We start from the raw sequence: 23,903 nt of genomic DNA, 5'->3' as shown, positions 1-23,903 counted from the left end.
AGTAAACCCTTGTTGCTTATCTATTGTTGCTTATGTAAAGCAGTCTGTGTCTGTTAATCCCATGTTCAGTTGCTAAGTCATGTTGGACTCTCTGGGAGCCCATGGAGAGCTGCACACCAGGCTTCTCTGTCTTCCACTGTCTCCCAGGGTTTGCTTAAATTCTCGTCCATAGAGTCTGTGGTGTTATCTACCTATCTCTGTTAATCCCATACTTCTAATTTATTCCTCCCCCTCTTCTCTCTTTGATAACCATAAATTCATTTTCTATACCTGTGAGTCTGTTTCTGTCTTGTATATAGATTCATGTGTATTCATTTTTTAGATTCCACATATAAGTGACATCATGCAATACTTGTCTTTCTCTGATTTATTTCACTCGGGATGATAATCTCTAGGTCCACCCATGTTGCTGCAAATGACAGTATCTTATTGAGCTTCCCTGATGGCTCAGCTGGTAAAGAATCCACCCGCAATGCAGGAGACCTGGGTTCGATCCCTGGTTTACAAAGATCCCCTGGAGAAGAGAACAGCCACCCACTCCAGTATTCTGGAGAATTCCATGGAATTGCAAGGAGCCAGACACAACTGAGCAACTTTCACTTTCACTTTATTCTTTATTATGGCTGAGTAATGTTCCACTGTGTATATCTTCTTAAGCCAGCCATCTCCTTTGACTATGACAAAAGTCAGACAGCAGTACTGGCATTTAGTGGTGAAGATGCAGGTAGGGGAAAGATGCTTTATGACCCACAATGTGAAGAATACTCTTGCCCAATAAAAAGTTGCTCCATGTCCTGCACTACTTTTAAATGTCCCACAGAATAGCTAGCACAAGTGAAAAATCTGTTTGTAAGCTTCCAATTCTAGACTCTATTTTACATTTAAATATAGTGTTTTGCACAGTTTTAATATAAATTGAATTATGCAACGATACAATTACAAAGTGAAATAAGGAAACGTGCTCCTCTGATTTGTTGGAAACTCCAGGAGCTCTTGGTTGTCTCATGAAATCATGTTACCAGTAACTGTCCCACTTCTGGTATTTGAATAAGCTCTCAACATCACCTTAGAACTGTCCACTAGCAGCGATTCTATGTTTGGGGACATCACGGCATCACCTGGCCACTTCACTCTGCTTTCTGTAGCAGTGGTGCCTGTGTGTTTGCATATGAAATACACATTTTATGGCGAATGTCTTCTTCAGATTTTCCCCTTATATTACATTAGAACATCATACTGATTTTTAAAAATATTTTACATGTGGTTAAGCTATATTAGATGTGAATTTTATTTCAGTAAAAAGTAGTGTTATAAAAAACCACCACCTCTGGTGGCTCAGACAGTAAAGAGTCTGCCTACAATGCAAAGGTCCATCTAGTGAAGGCTATGGTTTTTCCTGTGGTCATGTATGGATGTGAGAGTTGGACTGTGAAGAAAGCTGAGCGCCGAAGAATTGATGCTTTTGAACTGTGGTGTTGGAGAAGACTCTTGAGAGTCCCTTGGACTACAAGGAGATCCAACCAGTCCATTCTGAAGGAAATCAGTCCTGGGTATTCTTTGGAAGGAATGATGCTAAAGCTGAAACTCCAGTACTTTGGCCACCTAATGCAAAGAGTTGACTCATTGGAAAAGACTCTGATGCTGGGAAGGATTGGGGGCAGGAGGAGAAGGGGACGACAGAGGATGAGATGGCTGGATGGCATCACCGACTCGATGGATATGAGTTTGAGTGAACTCCAGGAGTTGGTGATGGACAGGGAGGCCTGGTGTGCTGCGATTCATGGGGTCGCAAAGAGTCGGACATGACTGAGCGACTGAACTGACTGACTGACAATGCAGACTGGGTCGGGAAGATTCCCTGGAGAAGGGAATGGCTACCCACTCTAGTATTCTTGCCTGTAAGACTCCATGGGCAGAGGAGCCTGGCAGGCAACAGTCCATGGAGTCGCAAGGAGTCAGACACAACGGTGCAACTTCCACTTTCACTGAGTGTTATAAAAATGAGGCCTTGTACAGTAAGATTGGGAATGTTTTCCCTAGATGCAAAGCTCCCTACTAACAGACCTTATAAAACTCAAACAAGCCCAATCTGCCACCTCCCTACCCAACACTCACTCACTCACGCATTTGGCACTCAGTCGTGTCTGACTCCACGCGACTCCACAAACTGTAGCCCACCAGGCTCCTCTCTCTGTTCATGGAATTCTCCAGGCAAGAATACTGCAGTAGGTTGTCATTCCCTTCTCCAAGGCATCTTCCTGACCCAGAGATCGAACCTGGGTTTCCTGCATTACAGGCAAATTCTTTACTATTTAAGCCACCAGGGAAGACTCTGCACTAGTAGCAAAAAAGCCTACTGGTGACAAAACCTTCTTATACCAAATACAACAACAGTTCTGATCAATTGAACACCTATGGTGAACCAGGCCCGGTGCTACACATTTTCCATATATCATGTCTAACCCTCAGCTCGCCAAGGGAGGTAGTATTTATTATGAGCTCTATTTTACAGGCAGAAAATACACACAGCACAAAGGCCAAATAACTGACTGAGGTCACACAACTGTAAGTGATTTGATCCAAGTCAATCAAATTCGGGAAAGGCTACTCACTCCAGTATTCTGGCTTTGAGAATTCCATGGACTGTATAGTAGTCCATGGAGTCGCAAAGAGTCAGACACGACTGAGCAACTTTCACTTCACTTCACTTCAATCAAATTCCAGTGTCTTTACTTTGCTGAAGACAGATGGGTCAGAATTCAAAATTGGAGAGTTGGTAAGTAGCCAGGAAAAGCCATGCTCAATTTGGCTGAATTAATGTGGAAAAGTGAAAGCAAAGAATAAACAGGACACTTGTCACCACCTATTGCCTTCACCCAGACATTCAGACTCTCACTCAAGCACCCAGTTTCTATCCCACCTCAGGTTTTCAGCAACAGCAATTGAAAAGTAGCTTGTCTGAACTGAAATGTGCTAGACATGTCAGATACATATCAAATTTCTAAGACTGGGCACAGCAAAAAGGACAGTAAAATATCTCATCAGTTGCTGTTCTTCAGTTACTAAGTCATGTTCGGCTCTCTGCAATCCCATGGACTGCAGTACGCCAGGCTTCCCTGTTCTTCACTGTCTCCTAGAGTTTGCTCAAATTCACATCCATTGAGTCGGTGATGCCATCCAACCATCTCATCCTCTGTCGTCCCTTTCTCCTCCTGCCTTCAATCTTTCCCAGCATCAGGGTCTTTTCCAATGAGTCAGCTCTTCACATCAGGTAGCCAAAGTATTGAAGCTTCAGCTTCAGCATCAGTCCTTCTGATGAATATTCAGGGCTGATTTCCTTGAGACCATACATCTCATCAATAATTTTATGTACATTAAATATATTTATATGTTCTCATGATAATGTTTTTGGATCTACTAGGTAAAAAATAGATTAAAATTTATTTCACTTATTCCTTATTATCAAAGTTTCTAATGAGACTATGAAGTTGTCTTAATTATAGTGGCTCACTTAATATTTGCAGTGGACAGAGCTGAGATGGATGACTTTTCTGTTGGTCAGTATCCTCTCCCTGCACCACAGGAATCTGCAGAAGCTCGGAGTCTAGGGTAGCTCCTTCTGGGAGTGACCACTCAGGCCACTGAAAGCAGCAGGAAAAAAGCATGGGTGTGTGGGGAGGGCAAGGTCAGCAGAAGTTCCTGCACATTTTCATTGTGTCCCTTTGGTCACTCAGATCATGGGGACCACATGTTCACTCCCTATTTATTACTATTATCTTTATCCCATATGCTTCTCACAACTGCCAGCACATGGGAGCAGTAGGCAAAATCTGGAACAAAAGCTGTGTTTAAATACACATGTAAAGAAAAGTCAAAATATTTGGCATATTACCTAAATATGACATTATTTATATTTACAAACAGCAAAGAAGGTATAGCTGGTAGTTCTGTGGAAACCCAGACAAGTGGCATGAGCTCATCACAGACTGAAAGCCCTAGCAATGGTTTCAATATAAGCGACTGAAAGGCAGGGCAATGATGTCGGTGATCTCACAAGATCAGACAGACCCTCAACTATGTACTGTGATTAAGTACTAATTGCAAAATCCACACAAACACAATGCAGAAAGGAAACTGAATTGAGAGAACTGGACTACAGACGTCAAGATTTTACTCACACTTATTAGCTGACCAAAATATCAAGTTGAAAAAAGAAAAAGCTTATAGACAAAGCATGTGTACAAGATCAGTGTCTGTTAATAGAATTCTTCATTATTTCTTATATATCCTAACTGTGAAATATGACATACTTTCGGAGAGGGAAAGAGAGACAAGGAGGAATAGAGGAGTTGGGGGAGAAGGAAGAAAGGAAGAGGAGGAGGCAGTAGGGAGGGAGAGAGGCAGAGGGAAACTTCAGCTCAGAATGTCCAAAATGTATCATTGTCTGTTGTGGTTTCCTCCCATCACAAGTCGTATCCTTTAGAGGAACTCAACACACTTGTCTGATACACAAGACCTGGCCATGCCAGAAGAACATAGAAGAGCTTCTCATAATTACATGGACAACACTGTGAAGCCACTATTTTAACTACTTGGCTCAGGTCTCTGAGCTCATTACTGGGCACGTGCCCATGAGGACCATTTGAGAGTCTCCCGCTGAGCCAGCTAAGCTGGCGGAAATCATACAGATTGTTGTTGTTGTTTACTCGATAAGTCGTGGTTGACGCTTTTGCGACCTCGTGGACTGTAGCCCGCCAGCCTCCTCTGTCCATAGGATTTCTCAGGCAAGAATATCAGAGTGGATTGCCATTTTCTTCTCCAGGAGATTTTCCCAGATCAGGGATCAAACTCACATCTCTTGCACTGACAGACAGATTTTTAATGCTAGCTATCAGGGAAACATTTTCTGATTATAAGAAATCAAACTAAAAATCAGTAAGAAAGATACTGGAAAACTTGCCATATACTTGGAAACCAAGCAACACATTTCTAAATAAGTGTGTCTACCTGACCTGCCTCTTGAGAAACCCATATGCAGGTCAGGAAGCAACACTTAGAACTGGACATGGAACAACAGACTGGTTCCAAATAGGAAAAGGAGTATGTCAAGGCTGTATATTGTCACCCTGCTTATTTAACTTCTATGCAGAGTACATCACAAGAAATGCTGGGCTGGATGAAGCACAGGCTGGAATCAAGATTGCCAGGAGAAATATCAATCACCTCAGATACGCAGATGACACCACCCTTATGGCAGAAAGGGAAGAGGAACTCAAAAGCCTCTTGATGAAAGTGAAAGAGGAGAGTGAAAAAGTTGGCTTAAAGCTCAGCATTCAGAAAACTAAGATCATGGCATCTGGTCCTATCACTTCATGGGAAATAGATGGGGAAACAGTGGAAACAGTGTCAGATTTATTTTGGGGGGCTCCAAAATCAATACAGATGGTGATTGCAGCCGTGAAATTAAAAGACGCTTACTCCTTGGAAGGAAAGTTATGACCAACCTAGATAGCATATTCAAAAGCAGAGACATTACTTTGCCGACTAAGGTCCGTCTAGTCAAAGCTATGGTTTTTCCTGTGGTCATGTATGGATGTGAGAGTTGGACTGTGAAGAAAGCTGAGAGCCGAAGAATTGATGCTTTTGAACTGTGGTGTTGGAGAAGACTTGAGAGTCCCTTGGACTGCAAGCAGATCCAATCAGTCCATTCTAAAGGATATCAGTCCTGGGTGTTCTTTGGAAAGAATGATGCTAAAGCTGAAACTCCAGTACTTTGGCCACCTCATGTAAAGAGCTGACTCATTGGAAAAGACCCTGATGCTGGGAGGGATTGGGGGCAGGAGGAGAAGGGGACAAAAGAGGATGAGATGGCTGGGTGACATCACTGACTTGATGGACGTGAGTTTGAGTGAACTCTGGGAGTTGGTGATGGACAGGGAGGCCTGGTGTGCTGTGATTCATAGGGTTGCAAAGAGTCGGGCATGACTGAGCGACTGAACTGAACTGAAGGGAAAGTCACAAAGGAAATTAGAAAGTATTTTTAATTGAATGAAATTTAAAACGCAATGTATCGATATCTCTGAAATGCAGCTAAAGGAGTGTTTAGAAGGAAATTTATCTCAATAAGTGTTTATATTACAGAAGAGTCTAAAATCAATTATCTAAGCTTCTACCTTAAAGAGATGGAAAAGAAGACGCTGCCACAGACTAGACTGCGAGGCTCTTCTGTCCATGAAATCTCCATGGACAAATAAAAAGAAGAAATCAAAACCCAAAGAAATCAGAAGGGAGGGAATGATGAAGAGCAGAGCAGAAATCACTGGAATTGTAAGTAAACTAAAAAAGGAGAAAATTGAAGAATCAAAATGTGGGCTTTTTAAGATCAATTTTTACAGCCAGACTGATCACAACAAGAGAAAGAAGGCCCACATTGCCCACATCAGGAATAAAAGAAAAGACAAAGCTATGGTTCCTACTATGGAGAAGGGAATGGCAACCGACTCCAACATTCTTGCCTGGAGAGTCCCGCGGACAGAGGAGCCTGGCCGGCTACAGTCTGCGGGGATGCAAAGAGTCAGACACAACTAAGCGACCAACACTATAGTTCCTACAGACATTAAAAGAATGAAAAAATAGAGCAAATGAATTCTTACAGTAATTACTCCTTTATAACTGTCTCCTTTTCTTTAGCATTTTTAGGGAGAGAGATTCATTCGAGGTGCTGTGTATAAAAGTTAATTGATTTCATTGTGATACATAGTATGTCTCTCTATGAATATACCATAATTTATTTACTTATTCTACTGTAAATTGGCTTTTTTATTGTCTCTATTTGGGAGCTATTGGCATAGCTATAAAATTGTTATATAAAGATTCTTGTGTATGTCTTTTGGTGCACTTTACAAAGTCAGTTTTGTTAGACATCAGGAGTGGAATTTCTGCATTATTGGCTATGCGTGTGTTTAGTTTTACTATGTACCGCTAGAGGATTTTTCAAAGTGAGTGTGAATTTATACTTCAAACACTAGTTTACAAGTGTTGCTTTAGCTCTTCATTACTTGAAGGACTCATGAATGATTATCTTCATTGTAGTTGACAGTATTTATTCTCATGCAAACCCCTTTCTTATTTCCAAAGACTGCTAACCTTTCCTCAGGCATAAGTCAGGCAAAGTGTCCTGGAGTGACCTCGTGTGTGGGGACACGACCGGAAGATGTAATAAGCTTAAACGGTTCTCTGAATACATTCTCACTGGGCTTGAAGCAGGGAAGACAGAGCCCCATTCTTCTGTTTAGAGGGGTGGAACTCACAGCATGACGACAGCTATCTCTCTTTTCTAAACTGCAGTGAAATTGGACTTCTCTGGCAGTCCAGTGGTTAAGACGCTAGAGACAGCAGAGGGCACAGGTTTGACCCCTGACTGGGGAACTATGATCCCGCGTGCAATGTAGTGCAGCCAATAAACAAATAAAATATGAAAAAAAATCACAGTCATCTTTTAAAAGGATAAAATAAAATTTAAAAAATACATAACACAAAGCTATTTTAACCATTTTTAAGCATACAATTCAGTGGGATTAATCACATTAGCAACGTTATTCAGCTATCATCACTCTCAATTTCCACAACGTTTTCATCATCCCAAAGAGAAACTCCATACCCACGAAACACTAACTCCCACAACCCTCTCCCCCATCCCTGGAAAGCACCATTCTATTCTCTGTTTCTGTATCCACAGCTTTCTCTTAAATGTCATCACCAAATCTCCTCCCTACATTAAAGCAGCTGAACTTTCTGTGCCGTTGTAATACATACAATGCCAAAGACTCATAAAACACAGTTCCGAATACTTCCTCTGAGAATTCTTGGTCTGACTCCCACACTCTGGAATTTCATTCTTTGTATGTTGATGGCTCACTCAAAATTTCTCCATGAAAATCGCATTACTTTAGTGAACTACTTATTATCCCTTTAATCCTCCTGCATCTCTGACTGTATTTTTGTACTGTCCTTCTAAAGAGTCAGAAATTTTTTCACAGAAGAGTCTCCATGAGTTCTATTTGCCATAACGTGGCTGACAACTGAACTCTCTGCTTTGGCTCCGGCAATTCAAGGAGCAGAATATTTCCTAATTTGGGAAATGTGGGTTTAATAGATCCCACAGTGCATCAGCTGGAATGGGATGAATTTAGCTACTACCGTGGGAGTTCCCCAACAACTCGGCATTTCTATGAATGTATCATCCTTGCAAAAGGATGTTCTTACATGTTTGCCCAGCACTTTTGGCCTCTCCAGCAAATTGAAGATAATGGAAACCGGTAGTAAAGTGTTAGAAATCGTCTCCTTTGGTGATACTTGGAGGAATTGCCCATAAATTGTGATCTATTATCTGTACAAGTTCTTTTGAAATCTCCTTAGGAACAAGAGAGATCCTTCATCTCTCAGATGACATCCAACCTGGATAAAGAGTGCTTTTCCTTCCAATAGAATGAGCGCCTGCCTCATATGAAGAAGTGTATATATGTATTTTAGTAACGAATCTTCCCTAAATTGCTGTCATTTCACTTTGCCAGCTCTGTACACCAGAACTTACACTAGAAAGGACCTCAAGAAATCTTTCATTCATCATCATTTCAGAGGAAGCTGCCCAAACTGGCAGTAGGAATCTTTCTGCCAACTGTGTCATAGTAGCAATGATCCCACAGACCAGCGAGCATCTTGACAAAGGGGCAAGCCTTCCTCACCTACAGAAAGCTGCCCTAGCTAACAATCTTCCCATTTAAACTCCATATAAGAAGTCCCAAACTTGTCCCCTTAAGGGCCAGAGAGTAAACATTTTATATTTTCCAGGCCTTCTAGTCTCTGTCACAGCTATTCAACTCTGCCCTTGTAGTGCAAAAGCAGACTAGATGGAAACAAGATGGGTTTTGTCACAATAAAACTTTTTTTTAATTTATTTATTTTTAATTTTTACTTTACAATTCTGTATTGGTTTTGGCATAGATTGACATGAATCCACCACAGGTGTACATGCGTTTGGGAACAATAAAACTTTTATTTGCACAAACCAGCAGGGGGCGCCATCTGGCCCACCATCAGTAGTATGCCAACAACTGCCTATATAGACCTGAATTCTAAATCAGTTATTATGCCTTTGCATTAAAAACTGTCCTTGGCTGGACTTCCCTGGCTGTGCAGTGGATAAGAATCCACCTGCAGGGGACACAGGTTCAATCCCTGCTCCAGGAAGATTCCACATGCTGTGGAGCAGCTGAACCGGTGGGCCACAAGCCCGTGCTCTGCAACAGTGAGAAGCCACGACAATGACAAGCCCGCGCACCCCGGCTAGAGAACAGCCCCCACTCTCTGCTACTAGAGAAGGCCCACGAGCAGCCACAAAGACCCCACGCAGCCAAAAACAGATGAATAGAAGAATAAAATAAATAAAGCAGTGTATACACGTAAAAAAAAAAAAAAAACAAATTGTGCTTGGCCTTAGAAGGTAACTAAGTCTGTATTATTATCAAAAATTCCTTATTTTTAAGGAATTTACATATATGCATAGCAGACCCCAAACCGTATCTTTTCAGCTTGGGTTCTCCTAAACCTGCTTCGGTTGCTGGCCAATTAATTTATGACAAAGGAGTCCAGGGTATACACTGGGGAAAGAGCTAGTCTGTTCAATAAATGGTGTTGGAAAAGTCACCAATATTTAATAAGGATTTAACACCTAATATATGAATGGATCCTAAAGTGTGTGTGTGTGTGTGTGTGTGTATACATATATATACACACACCCCATCCTTTGGAATATCACAGCTTAGGGTGGAACCATAAGGAAACAGGTAAATATGAATTCAGATCCCCACTGTGCCTCTCTGCCATCTGAGTGAGCTTGGATGAGGTACCTCAATTCTGTAGTTTCTTCATCTGAGAAATGGGGACAGTGTTACCTACATCCTGTGTCTCTACGCAGGTCAATGAGATTGTGTACATAAAGCCCCATGCAGTACCGGAACACAGAAGGCCCTCAGAAATCAACTTCTTTCCCTGCTTTCTTCTTAGAAGGTCAGGACATAAAGAACTAACACCACAAATTCATTTCAGACATGTACTCAAACCAATGAATACAGAGTTCCAAAAAATAGCAAGGAGAAATAGGAAAGCCTTCCTCAGCGATCAGTGCAAAGAAATAGAGGAAAACAATAGAGCAGGCAAGACTAGACATCTCTTCAAGAAAGTTAGAGATACCAACGGGACACTTCATGCAAAGATGGGCTCGATAAAGGACAGAAATGGTACGGACCTAACAAAGCAGAAGATATTAAGAAGAGGTGGCAAGAATACACAGAAGACCTATAAACAAAAGATCTTCATGATCTAGTTAATCACGGTGGTGTGATCACTCACCTAGAGCCAGACATCCTGGAATGTGAAGTCAAGTGGGCCTTAAGAAGCATCAATACGGACAAAGCTAGTGGAGGTGATGGAATTCCTATTGAGCTATTTCAAATCCTGAAAAATGATGCTGTGAAAGTGCTGCACTCAATATGACAGAAAATTTGGAAAACTCAGCAGTGGCCAAAGGACTGGAAAAGGGCAGTTTTCATTCCAATCCCAAAGAAAGGCAATGCCAAAGAATGCTCAAACTACCACACAATTGCACTCATCTCACATACTAGTGAAGTAATGCTCAAAATTCTCCAAGCAGGCTTCAGCAATACATGAACCGTGAACTTCCAGATGTTCAAGCTGGTTTTAGAAAAGGCAGAGGAACCAGAGATCAAATTGCCAACATCTGCTGGATAATGGGAAAAGGAAGAGAGTTCCAGAAAAACATCTATTTCTGCTTTATCGACTATGCCAAACCCTTTGACTGTGTGGATCACAATAAACTGTGGAAAATTCTGAAAGAGATGGGAATACCAGACCACCTGACCTGCCTCTTGAGAAATCTGTATGCAGGTCAGGAAGCAACTCTTAGAACTGGACATGGAACAACAGACTGGTTCCAAATAGGAAAAGAGTACGTCAAGGCTGTATATTGTCACCCTGCTTATTTAACTTACATGCAGAGTATACCATGAGAAACGCTGGGCTGGATAAAGCATAAGCTGGAATAAAGATTGCCGGAAGAAATATCAATAACCTCAGATATGCAGATGACACCACCCTTATGGCGGAAAATGAAGAACTAACGAGCCTCTTGATGAAAGTGAAAGAGGAGAGTGAAAAAGTTGGCCTAAAGCTCAACATTCAGAAAACTAAGATCATGGTATCTGGACCCATCCCTTCATGGGAAATGAATGGGGAAACAAGGGAAACAGTGGCTGACTTTATTTTCTGGGCTCCAAAATCACTGCAGATGGTGATTGCAGCCATGAAATTAAAAGACGCTTACTCCTTGGAAGGAAAGTTATGACCAACCTAGACAGCATATTAAAAAGCAGAGACATTACTTTGCCAACAAAGGTCCATCTAGTCAAGGCTGTGGTTTTTCCTGTGGTCATGTATGGATGTGAGAGTTGGACTATAAAGAAAGCTGAGCACTGAAGAATTGATGCTTTTGAACTGTGGTGTTGGAGAAGACTCTTGAGAGTCCCTTGGACTACAAGGAGATCCAACCAGTCTATCCTAAAGGAGAACAGTCCTGGGTTTTCATTGGAAGGACTGATGCTGAAGCTGAAACTCCAATACTTTGGCCACCTGATGTGAAGAGCTGACTCATTTGAAAAGACCCTGATGCTGGGAAACATTGAGGGCAGGAGGAGAAGGGGACAACAGAGGATGAGATGGTTGGATGGCATCACTGACTCAATGGACATGGGTTTGGGTGGACTCTGGGAGTTGGTGATGGACAGGGAGGCCAGGCTTACTGCGGTTCATGAGGTCGCAAAGAGTTAGACACGACTGAGTGACTGAACTGAGCAAAACACACGTGGTCTTTATCCTGTGGGATTATAGATTATATAAGCAGAAAGGGTCTGATTGATCAGAAATGACTGTGTACAGAATATGAGGCACCTTCACTATGCTCAGAACAGAGAACCTCTGAACTCACAGAAGCACCTACTACAGAAGCTCTCGGCCTTCCTTGATGTAAAGATATCCTAGAACTTACCTTTTCAAAAATCATTTTCCAACATGCTTGCCCACGTTCAAGGAGTATTTTGCTTCATTTTTGTTGTAAAGTTGGATCACTAATGGGTTGGCATAGTGAGTGCTTGCAATTGTCCACCCTTCGAGGCTGATTTCATCAAGAATATCTGGGTCCCTGGAGACTCAGACTGAGGCAAGCACCTATTTACTCCTCTGCCCTCAACATTCTCATGCTCTTCTGCACAGGACTTCCCTAACTCACAAACCAAGGGAAAATTACATGCTGAATTGTGATGACATATAACACATATCACACAATCAATATAGTGGTTCCAATGTCCACAACAGTTACATTTCTTCCTCTTTCACACCAGATATTACAGTCGTAAATTTTTTCCCTTTAGAAAATTACAACTTTTCTCATGTACTACCAGGCAAGATAGCATCTCTGTTGCCTTCTTCCAAGCCTTGCCTTTCTCTCTCTAGACTCCAAAGAGAAATGGGATATTTCCTGCCATGTCAGTAAATAAGGATGTCATAGTCATCAGCGATTGCAGCCTTCCAAGCATGAGCCGGTGAGCCTTGAGTGAACTCAGGATGTGAAAACACAGGATCCTAGCCTCAGAGAGCTGAGGCGCCTATCAAAGGAACAATTTCAGTGAGCCCAGACTCCTGCATCTTCCCACATATAGAAAAGTGCTAAATTCGTTAACTTGGGATATCTTGTTTTGTTTAATTAACAATAATCTTTTGACATTCAAACTAATTGTTGCAAAATTTCTATAACCTGGATCCTCCCTTCGGCGCCTCAGAGCAGTTCTCTCAAGGCTACTTGAGATGTTATTTCCTGGACTTGAATCCCTTAAAAATTCCACCAAATAAAACATAATTCTCAACTTTTAGGTTGTATTTTTTCAGTTGACACCAATATTAACACAAGTATTACAGAAGCCTCTGTGCATACTCTCCTGTTGCTGGATACACCCTCCAAGACATCTCCATACTAATCTTACCCACTAAAGGAAACCCACTCTAATATACCAGCGTCAACAAAAAAAAATCCTCACGGTTGCAGGAAGAATTAGCTCTACCATTCTGCATTTTAAATGTTTAGAATAACTAAAGCAAATTTTTGAGAGAGTCCCGGTTCCACAACTAAGAAGTCAGCAGATTGAGAATCTGATAAAGTTTCATTTCAAGCAAAGATGCACTTCTCAGGGCTTAGATTTGGATAAGAAAACTGGGCCACATAAGGGAAAAATATATTCTAATTGTAAAATCACCATTATTGAGCTTTATGAAACTCTGGAAACTTCATATAATAGGATAGCGAATTGCTTAAAAATAAGGGCTTTTTTCACTTACTAGCTAGGTGACCTGAGGACATTGCTTTATCTCCCTGAGTCCCAGTTACCCTGCCAACAAAATAGAAATGGTAATAACATTATTTACCTCATACACTTATCGGGAGGATTGAATGAGCTAATGCATACATAGCCACTTAAGTGACAAGGACAAACGTATTCTGGCCTAAGTGCGCCCGTGTTTTCTTCCACTAAATCCTTCAGAAGAAAAGGAGGGTTTTCCTTCTCTTTTCTTTGATTTCTTTCCTTTTTTCTTCCCTCCTTTTCTTCCCTCACTTACCCTTGAAAGGCTTCTGTCTTTGCTGACTTCATTCCCAAGTTTTTGAGATACAGATTCAAGAGCAGGGGTAAGTCACAGAGGTAGAGAAAAAGTGGGAGAGAAATAAACAGATGAACCTGCCCAGACTTCAGGGAGAGTGAGAGGCAGCTGTGAGAGAGACACTGGAGCAAGTGGAATACAGGATATTTCAGGACAGGAAGGGTTTTTGGAGATGTGTTGAGATATGTGCTGCTATGGTTTACATGTTGAATATCCTCTAATGATAATGACATTTCCTTTTATTACCTTGGGTTAGGGCTTGGGTTTTTTTCCCCCTTTATTTTTAAACTTTTTGTTGGAGTATAATTGCTTTTCACTGTTGTGTTAGTTTCTGCTATACAGCAAAGTGAATCAGTTATATGGATACACCAGTTCAGTTCAGTCGCTCAGTCGAGTCTGACTCTTTGCGACCCCATGAATCGCAGCACGCCAGGCCTCCCTGTCCATCACCAACCCCCAGAGTTCACCCAGACTCACGTCCATCGAGTCGGTGATGCCATCCAGCCATCTCATCCTCTGTCGTCCCCTTCTCCTTCCTCCAATCCCTCCCAGCATCGGAGTCTTTTCCAATGAGTCAACTCTTGGCATGAGGTGGCCAAAGTACTGGAGTTTCAGTTTTAGCATCAGTCCTTCCAACATATATCCTCTCTTTTTGGATTTCCTTCCCATTTAGGTCACCACAGAGCACTGAATGAGAGTTCTCTGGGCTATACAGTAGGTTCTCAGTAGTTACCTATTTTATACATAGGATCAATATAAGTCAATCCTAATCTCCCAATTCATCCCACCCTCCCTTTCCCCCTTGGTATCCAAATGTTTTTGCTCTACATCTCTGTATTTCTGCTTCGTAAATAAGATCATCTATACCAGTATTTTTCAGACTCCACATATAGGCGCTGATACACAATATTTGTCTTTCTCTGCTAGGGGCTTCTTTGATTGTGACCCCATACATTCCGAGACCACACAGGAATCTAGCTTATGTGTGTGACAGTCGCGGTGGTGGCAACGAAGACGATGGTGATGACTGTACGACGCTCTTCTTGTATGCAGATGGGCATGATGGTCACTACCCTTCCATGGAAACGGGATACTGTTCTGAAGTCAAAGTTCACTCAAAGAAGAGAGCATGAAAAAGAATATTCTGGGTCCCACGTGGGAAACTGATGCTATTTCTTTGAAGAATTATAAGCAAAATTTTAAGAACCTTCTAAATACGTGCCACAATTATTTATCTAAAACCCCCAAATCAGAAAACAAAAGCTAGCCAGAGACTCCTAAAAAATTCTGACATATAAGAAAATATACTGGGCAATACAGAATAGAAGAAGACAAAATCAGATTAAGCAACAATAGATAGCAATCAGCATCGACAAGAAGAAATTCTTGGTTCTCAGTTTCCACATTTGTAAGACAAAAAGGGTAAAAGAGATCATGCTGCCCTACTAACCATTACGGTCCCATGAGTTGCGTTTGAGATGAAAATGAGTGGGCTTCCCTGATGGCTCAGGCGGTAAAGAATTCCCCTGCAATGCAGGAGACCTGGGTTCGATTCCTGGGTCAGGAAGATCTCCTGGAGAAGGGATAGGCTACCCACTCCAGTATTCTTGGGCTTCCCTTGTAGCTCAGCTGGTAAAGAATCTGCCTGCAATGTGGAAGACCTGGGTTCAATCCCTGTCTTGGGAAGATACCCTGGAGAACAGAGATGCTACCCACTCCAGTATTCTGGCCTGGAGAATTCCATGGACTGTATAGTCCGTGGGGTCACAAAGAGTCGGACATGACTGAGTGACTTTCACTTTCGAGTTGTAAGGGCTCCAATTCTTCACCCCAACTTCAATCAAAGATACATACACTTCGAACCTTACTTAACTGAAGATAACATTACATTTGGACTCTTTTTTAAAAAAAGAATTCTCTGGCTTACTTTTTTTTTTTTCAATATTAAATTAGCAAGTTTACTCCCTGCTGGATCTAAAGCATTCCCAGACCTACATATGTTTTTAAAAATGTTATAAACAATACTTCCCATCTAAAATGTGTGCAAATGGATTTTATCAGTGATTCACTCAACGTTTACAGAATGTGATTTTATTAAAGAATACTATTTTATGGGACAGTTCATTTTAAATCAATTAAGCATTCAACTGTAGAATTTAAAAAGAGAAGAGCAAAGCAAGAGCAATGACATCAATAGATAGAAAAGAAATGAATTCATGTGATAAAGGTAAAATTCTTATCACAATGCCTGACACAGAGTAAGTAATTACACCTCTAGCCAAATAAAGATAAAAGGCTAATTCATAAATTAAAAAGCAAAAAAAAAAAAAAAAAAAGTAGCAATTCCTCCAAAAGCAGGGTCTAGAAAGGAATTGTGTGGGGTGTGGAGAAGCAGGGTTGCTGCTGCTTAGTTGCTAAGTGCTGTCCAACTCTACTGCAATCCCATGGACTGCAGCCCACCAGGCTCCTCTGTCCATGGGATTTTCCAGGCAAGAATACTGGAGTGGGTATTCTCCAGAGGACCTTCCCAACCCAGGGATTGAACCCACATCTCCTGCATTGGGAGGCAGATTCTTTACCACTAAGCCATCAGGGAAGCTCGAGAAGTAGGGTAGGAGACCCTAAAACAGACCAAACATGCCAGATCTGATCAAGGAAAAATAAAATCGCAATCTAAGTAAATATCATTAGAAAGAAAATGACACAAATGATGTAAAGAGATTGAGAATTATCATCACCTTTAAACAAGGTGAGAGCATTTATCTAAACTAGGAAAAGCACACAGCAACTTGAGGATTCAACGTTTCTGAGCGTTCCTTATTTGCTATCGGTCATGAGGACGGAACGTGTGAGTAGATTATGAAGATTCTGAAGGCACTTGAGTAGTCTTGCCAAGTGGTATTTGCCTGCAACTAGAAAAAGCCATAGCTCTTATTTCTGAAGATTTAGAAGGCCCGGGAAATTCAATATATTTGAGTGTACACAAAGGTCTAGATCCCACATACAAATATTCTATTCTTGCCAAATCAGGGCCCTGACTTTGTCACAACAGACGTGGGAAGGTTAAAAATTCAAACTTTCTGGGACTTCTAAAACTCTTACAATCCAAACACACACACCACACACACATATATAACAAAATATAATAAATATATAATTAAGAAAAGAAATAAATCTAAAAATAAAATAAGCCTGAAGGACTGAATTCTATGCTTCCTTTTCTTCTGTGTGCACAGGATATTTCCAAAATCAACACACGAATAACTGAATGGGTGAATGATTGCTTGTTAATTATCTGCACATAAAGAAAACTTACGCTGCCTCAACAACAGGAAATTTAAAAAAAAAACTGTATCAGGGTTAATCTAGAAAATCTAAATGTAAAAGGTGCTAGAAAATTTTTCTTATAAAATTTCTTATAATTTTTTGATATATACTACTCTTCTAAGCCACACGAATGTAAAAGTTGAAAAGAAATTACTAGCTAATTTGAATATTTCAAGTCAATGTATTGAGAGAAATCACCTCATAATTATATTAAAATATAGATAAAACATTTCTTATCCCTTCTTCTGTCCGTGTGTTCTTCCCCTTTTTTAGAACAGGCTTTGCCAACAGTCCTTGCTTTTCACCCTCCTTTCTTTAACCTTGAGATTAGAAGTTAAGTTCTTCACGTGAGAATCAGTCGATGTTCAGAAGCCTTGTGAACTGATTTTGAAAAGCTCTTGAGGTCTTTAATGCCACTTTAAGGCAGTTCTTCCTATCAGTAGGTATTTGAAATCTCTCTCCTGCCAATTACCATTTCCCTTGGTTCACACGTCCAACCTGCAAGTTTAGAAATAGGTCAGGGATTTGAAAAATTCAGTCAAATCCCCTGATAGAAAGCAATGTGATGACATAGAAAACTCAAGAGTCTAATCAGTTTTGATGCCTAGATGGGTCATGAATTGAGCAATTCAGTTAAGTCTTTGGCTCTTTCATTGTATAAAACCAAGAGAAGCAAGTGCTTGGATCTGCCAGTTTTGCAGGAGAAATGAGATTGTCAGGAGCAATGTTTGCCGGAAGTGAATGCACAACTCAAAAGATGACCCAGAAACCCATCATTTCTCCACTTTGCCAACATGAGCATGATTCTTTGCGTCTTTGTAGCCCCATGGAAATATGTGCTTAGTCGCTCAGTCGTGTCCAACTCTCTGGGACCCCATGGACTGTAGCCCGCCAGGCTCCTCTGTCCATGAGGATTCTCCAGGCAACAATAGTAGAGTGGGTTGTCCATGCCCTCCTCCAGGGAATCTTCCCACCCAGGGATTGAACCCAGGTCTCCCACATTGCAGGCAGATTCCTTACTGTCTAAGCCACCATACTATTAAATAAAGGTTTGAGTGGCATGCAGCCAAGAGGCAGTACTAAGGCTTGATTGGCATATAGCTCCAATTACCAATATTTTTCCCTCAGAAACCCAGCTTGGATATTACCAGGAAAGAGGAGGCATTTAGATTGACCAAAAAAGTATAATTAGATGCCCTTCTCAAAACTATCTACCTACTCTTTCTCTTACCACATTCCATCAATTCAAGTTAATTTGGATAAAAAGCTTCACTTTAGGGCTACAAATGGGTATTAAATATAGTATAGTATAAATACAGTAGTCATTTACTCCTTAATGTCAAAAAGCATAAAGTTAGTTCAGGGTCAATAATTGGGAGTTATTTTTTATTAAAGGAAACGGAAGAAAAGCAATCGTGAGAAGTGCATTACTTAAGATTGAGGTGTAGAGCAGACCACATGGGAACTGAGAACTTGAGAACATGTCAGTACCAAGTGGACACTGGGAGCAGGAGGTTGGGGTGGGTATGAAAGTAAAGATAAAAGGAGAGAAGTGGCCATGGTTTGCCAAGTAAGTGTCCCAACGTACATTTGTGGGAAATCTTATTGGAGCTTCCTCTGACTAATGTCTTGATTGGAGTAATGCAGCAGATTTGCTTGGAAAACTGCGATCTTCTGTTTGCCACGATTTATTCCCCACTCCCCAGTCCTCAAGTATCATTCCAGTTCCTGCCTCCTTGGGGATAAAAGTGAGAAAGAAAATGGAAAAGAGAGGGGGGAAGGCCAGCTGCCTGCAGACACAGGAAAAGGTAGGTTGCTCCCGCTCCCAGGACCTGCACTCAGTCCCACTGTTGTTGTTATTCAATCACTAAGTTGTATCCGACTCTTTGCGGCCTCATGCCAGCCTTCCCTATCCTTCATCTCCCAGAGCTTGCGCAAATTCACATCCTCTGAGTCAGTGATGCCATCCAACCATCTCATCCTCTGCCCTAAATCTTTTCCAGCATCAGGGTCTTTTCCAATGAGTCGGCTCTTCGCATCAGGTAGCCAAAGTGTTGGAGCTTCAGCTTCAGCATCAACCCTGCATATTCATCGAAAGGACTGATGCTGGAGCTAAAACTCTGTCCCATAATATTCTATTAAGGTTTTGTCTACTCATGTGAGCCACTAGAAATTATTCTCCATAACTGAGTTAGATCTCCAAGAGTGACATAATTCAGAATAGAACTGCCCTACTGCAGGTCTTTTTCAAGTGGTTAGGGTGATTTAATTTTTTATTTTTATTTATTTACTGTTGTGGTTAGGGCTATTTAGAAACAAATTTAGACTTAAATTGAAGAAAGTAGGGAAACCCGCTAGACCATTCAGGTATGACCTAAATCAAACCCTTATGATTATACAGTGGAAGTGAGAAATAGATTTAAGGGACTAGATCTGATAGATAGAGTGCCTGATGAACTAAGGAATGAAGTTTGTGACATTGTACAGGAGACAGGGATCAAGACCATCCCCATGGAAAAGAAATGCAAAAAAGCAAAATGGCTGTCTGGGGAGGCCTTACAAATAGCTGTGAAAAGAAGAGAGGCGAAAAGCAAAGGAGAAAAGGAAAGATATAAGCATCTGAATGCAGAGTTCCAAAGAATAGCAAGAAGAGATAAGTAAGCCTTCTTCAGCGATCAATGCAAAGAAATAGAGGCAAACAACAGAATGGGAAAGACTAGAGATCTCTTCAAGAAAGTTAGAGATACCAAGGGAACATTTCATGCAAAGATGGCCTCGATAAAGGACAGAAATGGTATGGACCTAACAGAAGCAGAAGATATTAAGAAGAGGTGGCAAGAGTACACAGAAGAACTGTACAAAAAAGATCTTCAAGACCAAGATAATCACGATGGTGTGATCATTCACCTAGAGCCAGACATCCTGGAATGTGAAGTCAAGTGGGCCTTAGGAAACATCACTATGAACAAAGCTAGTGAAGGTGGTGGAATTCCAGTTGAGCTATTTCAAATCCTGAAAGATGATGCTGTGAAAGTGCTGCACTCAATATGCCAGCAAATTTGGAAAACTCAGCAGTGGCCAAAGGACTGGAAAAGGGCAGTTTTCATTCCAATCCCAAAGAAAGGCAATGCCAAAGAATGCTCAAACTACCACACAATTGCACTCATCTCACATGCTAGTAAAATAATGCTCAAATTCTCCAAGCAAGGCTTTAGCAATACATGAACCGTGAACTTCCAGATGTTCAAGCTGGTTTTAGAAAAGGCAGAGGAACCAGAGATCAAATTGCCAACATCTGCTGGATCATGGAAAAAGCAAGAGAGTTCCAGAAAAACATCTATTTCTGCTTGATTGACTATGCCAAAGCCTTTGATTGTGTGGATCACAATAAACTGTGGAAAATTCTGAAAGAGATGGGAATACCAGACCACCTGACCTGCCTCTTGAGAAATCTGTATGCAGGTCAGGAAGCAACTCTTAGAACTGGACATGGAACAACAGACTGGTTTCAAATAGGAAAAGGAGTATGTCAAGGCTGTATATTGTCACCCTGCTTATTTAACTTCTATGCAGAGTACATCATGAGAAACGCTGGACTGGAAGAAACACAAGCTAGAATCAAGATTGCTGGGAAAAATATCAATAATCTCACATATGCAGATGACACCACCCTTATGGCAGAAAGTGAAGAGGAACTAAAAAGCCTCTTGATGAAAGTGAAAGAGGAGAGCGAAAAAGTTGGCTTAAAGCTCAACATTCAGAAAACAAAGATCATGGCATCTGATCCCATCACTTCATGGGAAATAGATGGGGAAACAGTGGAAACAGTGTCAGACTTTATTTGGGGGGGCTCCAGAATCACTGCAGATGGTGATTGCAGCCATGAAATTAAAAGACGCTTACTCCTTGGAAGGAAAGTTATGACCAACCTAGATAGCATATTCAAAAGCAGAGACATTACTTTGCCAACAAAGGTCCGTCTAGTCAAGGCTATGGTTTTTCCAGTGGTCATGTATGGATGTGAGAGTTGGACTGTGAAGAAAGCCGAGCACCGGAGAATTGATGCTTTTGAACTGTGGTGTTGGAGAAGACTCTTGAGAGTCCCTTGGACTGCAAGGAGATCCAATCAGTCCATTCTGAAGGAGATCAGCCCTGGGATTTTTTTGGAAGGAATGATGCTGAAGCTGAAACTCCAGTACTTTGGCCACCTCATGCGAAGAGTTGACTCATTGGAAAAGACTCTGATGTTAGGAGGGATTGGGGGCAGGAGGAGAAGGGGATGACAGAGGATGAGATGGCTGGACGGCATCACTGACTCAATGGACATGAGTCTGAGTGAACTCCAGGAGTTGGTGATGGACAGGGAGGCCTGCTGTGCTGCGATTCATGGGGTCGCAAAGAGTGGGACACAACTGAGTGACTGAACTGAATTGATTTAGACACAAGGAGGAGTCATTATAAAGTAGAATCAGTCTTAGAATGTTCACTGGGTAGAGGCGTAAGAGAAGGTGAGAAAGTCTGCAAGGCCAATGTCAATCTCTAAGTTAGGATCTGCTAAGGAGAGAGAAACCACGTAGTAATGTGAATGAGAAAAATTTAACATAAAGGATTACTGGCATGGAATTGGAATAGCAGAGAGCTGGCTAATAAGAATTAAAGAGAATTCTTAAGAACCAGGAGGAGCAGATATAATACATGGAACACCTGGTATCCTTAAGGGTGAAATGGGTATCCCCAGAAGGGTTGAAAGGCAGTCCCCACTGGGAAGGGCAAAACCACACCCCTCTGGATGGTGGGGAGTGGCTAAGGTGACTCATTAGTGGCATTTGCAGAAAACCTGCCTCCATGCACTACGGGAAACTAGTGGCCTCTAGGAGATGCTGAACCTGGGAGGCCCAGGAAGCCTTCATTGCAGGAGCCCACTGCAAGAGACACCAGGATTCTGCGGGCTCCCAAAACAAGAGGAAGCCAAGCCATTTCAAGCACAGAGCACCAGGCAAAGTGTACCTTGAAGGGGCCAGGATGGAGAACATGAGTTTGCTGCAGAAATCACACTCTCCAGGAGCCCAGTACTGGAGACACTGGAGATGCTGGCCGAGGCAAATGCACTGAGTGTGTGGTGGCCAGTAGCACACTCATCAGCAGGGCGCCAGGAAGTCTTAGGTGCAGGATGTCCATGTCATGTGGTCGCCAGGCCAGAGTTAGGGCCAGGGTCTTTCAAAATGATGGTGTGCTCTGGGACACAGAGCTTGAGTCGAGTGCCACTGGATGGTACCTTCACACACACACACACACACACACACACACACACACATGATAAATTCACGGAGAAGTAGCCCACAGCTACAGAACTAGGAGGCCCCATCTTCTATTGCCACCCTCCTTATTTAATTTACATGCAGAGTACCTTGTGTGAAATGCCAGGCTAGATAAAGCACAAGCTGGAATCAAGATTGCCGGGAGAAGTATCAGGAAGCTCAGATATGCAGAAAACACCAATCTATGGCAGAAAGTGAAGAGGAACTAAAGAGCCTCTTGATGATGGTGAAAGAGGAGAGAGGAAAAGCTGGCTTAAAGCTCAGAATTCAAACAACTAAGATCATGGCATTGGTGGTCCCATCACTTCATAGCAAATAGATGGGGAAACAATGGAAACAGTGAGAGACTATTTTCTTGGGCTCCAAAATCACTGCAGATGGTGACTGCAGCCATGAAATTAAAAGACACGAGCTCCTTGGAAGGAAAGATATGACAAACCTAGACAGTATATTAAAAAGCAGAGACATCACTTTGCTGACAAAGGTCCATCTAGTCAAAGCTATGGTTTTTCCAGGAGTCACCAATGGATGTGAGAGTTGGACCTTAAGGAAGACTGAGTGAGGCAGAATTGATGCTTTTGAACTGTGGTGTTGGAGAAGACTCTTGAGAGTCCCTTGGACTGCAAGGAGATCCAACCAGTCTATCCTAAAGATCAGTCCTGAGTATTCACTGGAAGGACTGATGTTGAAGCTGAAGCTCCAATACTTTGGCCACCTGATGCGAAGAACTGACTTATTGGAAAAGACCCTGATGCTGGGAAAGATCGAAGGCGGGAGGAGAAGGGGACGACAGAGGATGAGATGGTTGAATGGCATCACCGACTCGATGGACTTGAGTTTGAGCAAACTGCAGGAGATAATGAAAGATAGAGAAGCCTGGCGTGCTGCAGTCCGTGGGGTCGCAACGACTCGGACCCGAGAGAGCAAGGGAACATCTACCATGTCCCTCTAGCTCCCCCTACTGGCAAAGCCTGACATATGCGTGTCAGAGAAGGTAGTGAAGGGCAAATAGGCAGCTGAGAAATAGATTGACAATGGTCACTGTGCCTAGCAAAGAACTATAAAACTCAATTCAGTGTAACTATAAACACCAATACTACATATGTCACCCTGAGGTAACTTCGTGTTGTGTTAGTAATGTTGCCATTTCCTTCTCCATGAGATTACTAGGAAAGCCCAATTAAGGTATAGCCTTGGATAGGTAATAACAACAGTCTCTTGGGGATTCCCAGGTGGCTCAGTGGTAAAGAATCTGCCTGCCAATCAGGAGACATAGGTTCAATCCCTGATCTGGCAAGATCCCCTGAAAAAGAAAATGGTAAGCCACTCCAGAATTCTTGCCTGGGAAACCCACGGACAGAGAAGCCTGGCAGGCTACAGTCCACAGGGTCACAACAGAGTCAGATATGACTTAGCAATGTAATGACAACAATTATTTAGTTTACTTTTTATTGAGGTATAATTGACATATGACAT

At 41.9% G+C, this 23,903-nt stretch overlaps 1 protein-coding gene across 1 annotated transcript in view; it reads left to right on the top strand.

The window, feature by feature from the left end:
• The window catches only part of LOC120880824 (40S ribosomal protein S7-like), a 68,838-nt gene that overhangs the window by 2,919 nt on the left and 42,016 nt on the right, over positions 1-23,903 (top strand). The window contains exon 2 of the mRNA XM_040264230.1: positions 658-724. Coding sequence (XP_040120164.1) covers positions 658-724 — 67 coding nt within the window. The remainder of the gene's footprint in view (positions 1-657; positions 725-23,903) is intronic.

Source organism: Oryx dammah, unplaced genomic scaffold, assembly GCF_014754425.2.
Source record: "Oryx dammah isolate SB20612 unplaced genomic scaffold, SCBI_Odam_1.1 HiC_scaffold_22, whole genome shotgun sequence".
NCBI classification, from domain to species: Eukaryota; Metazoa; Chordata; class Mammalia; order Artiodactyla; family Bovidae; genus Oryx; species Oryx dammah.
The sequence above is the reverse complement of the archived record's forward strand: the minus strand, read 5'-3'. Positions and strand labels throughout refer to the sequence as shown.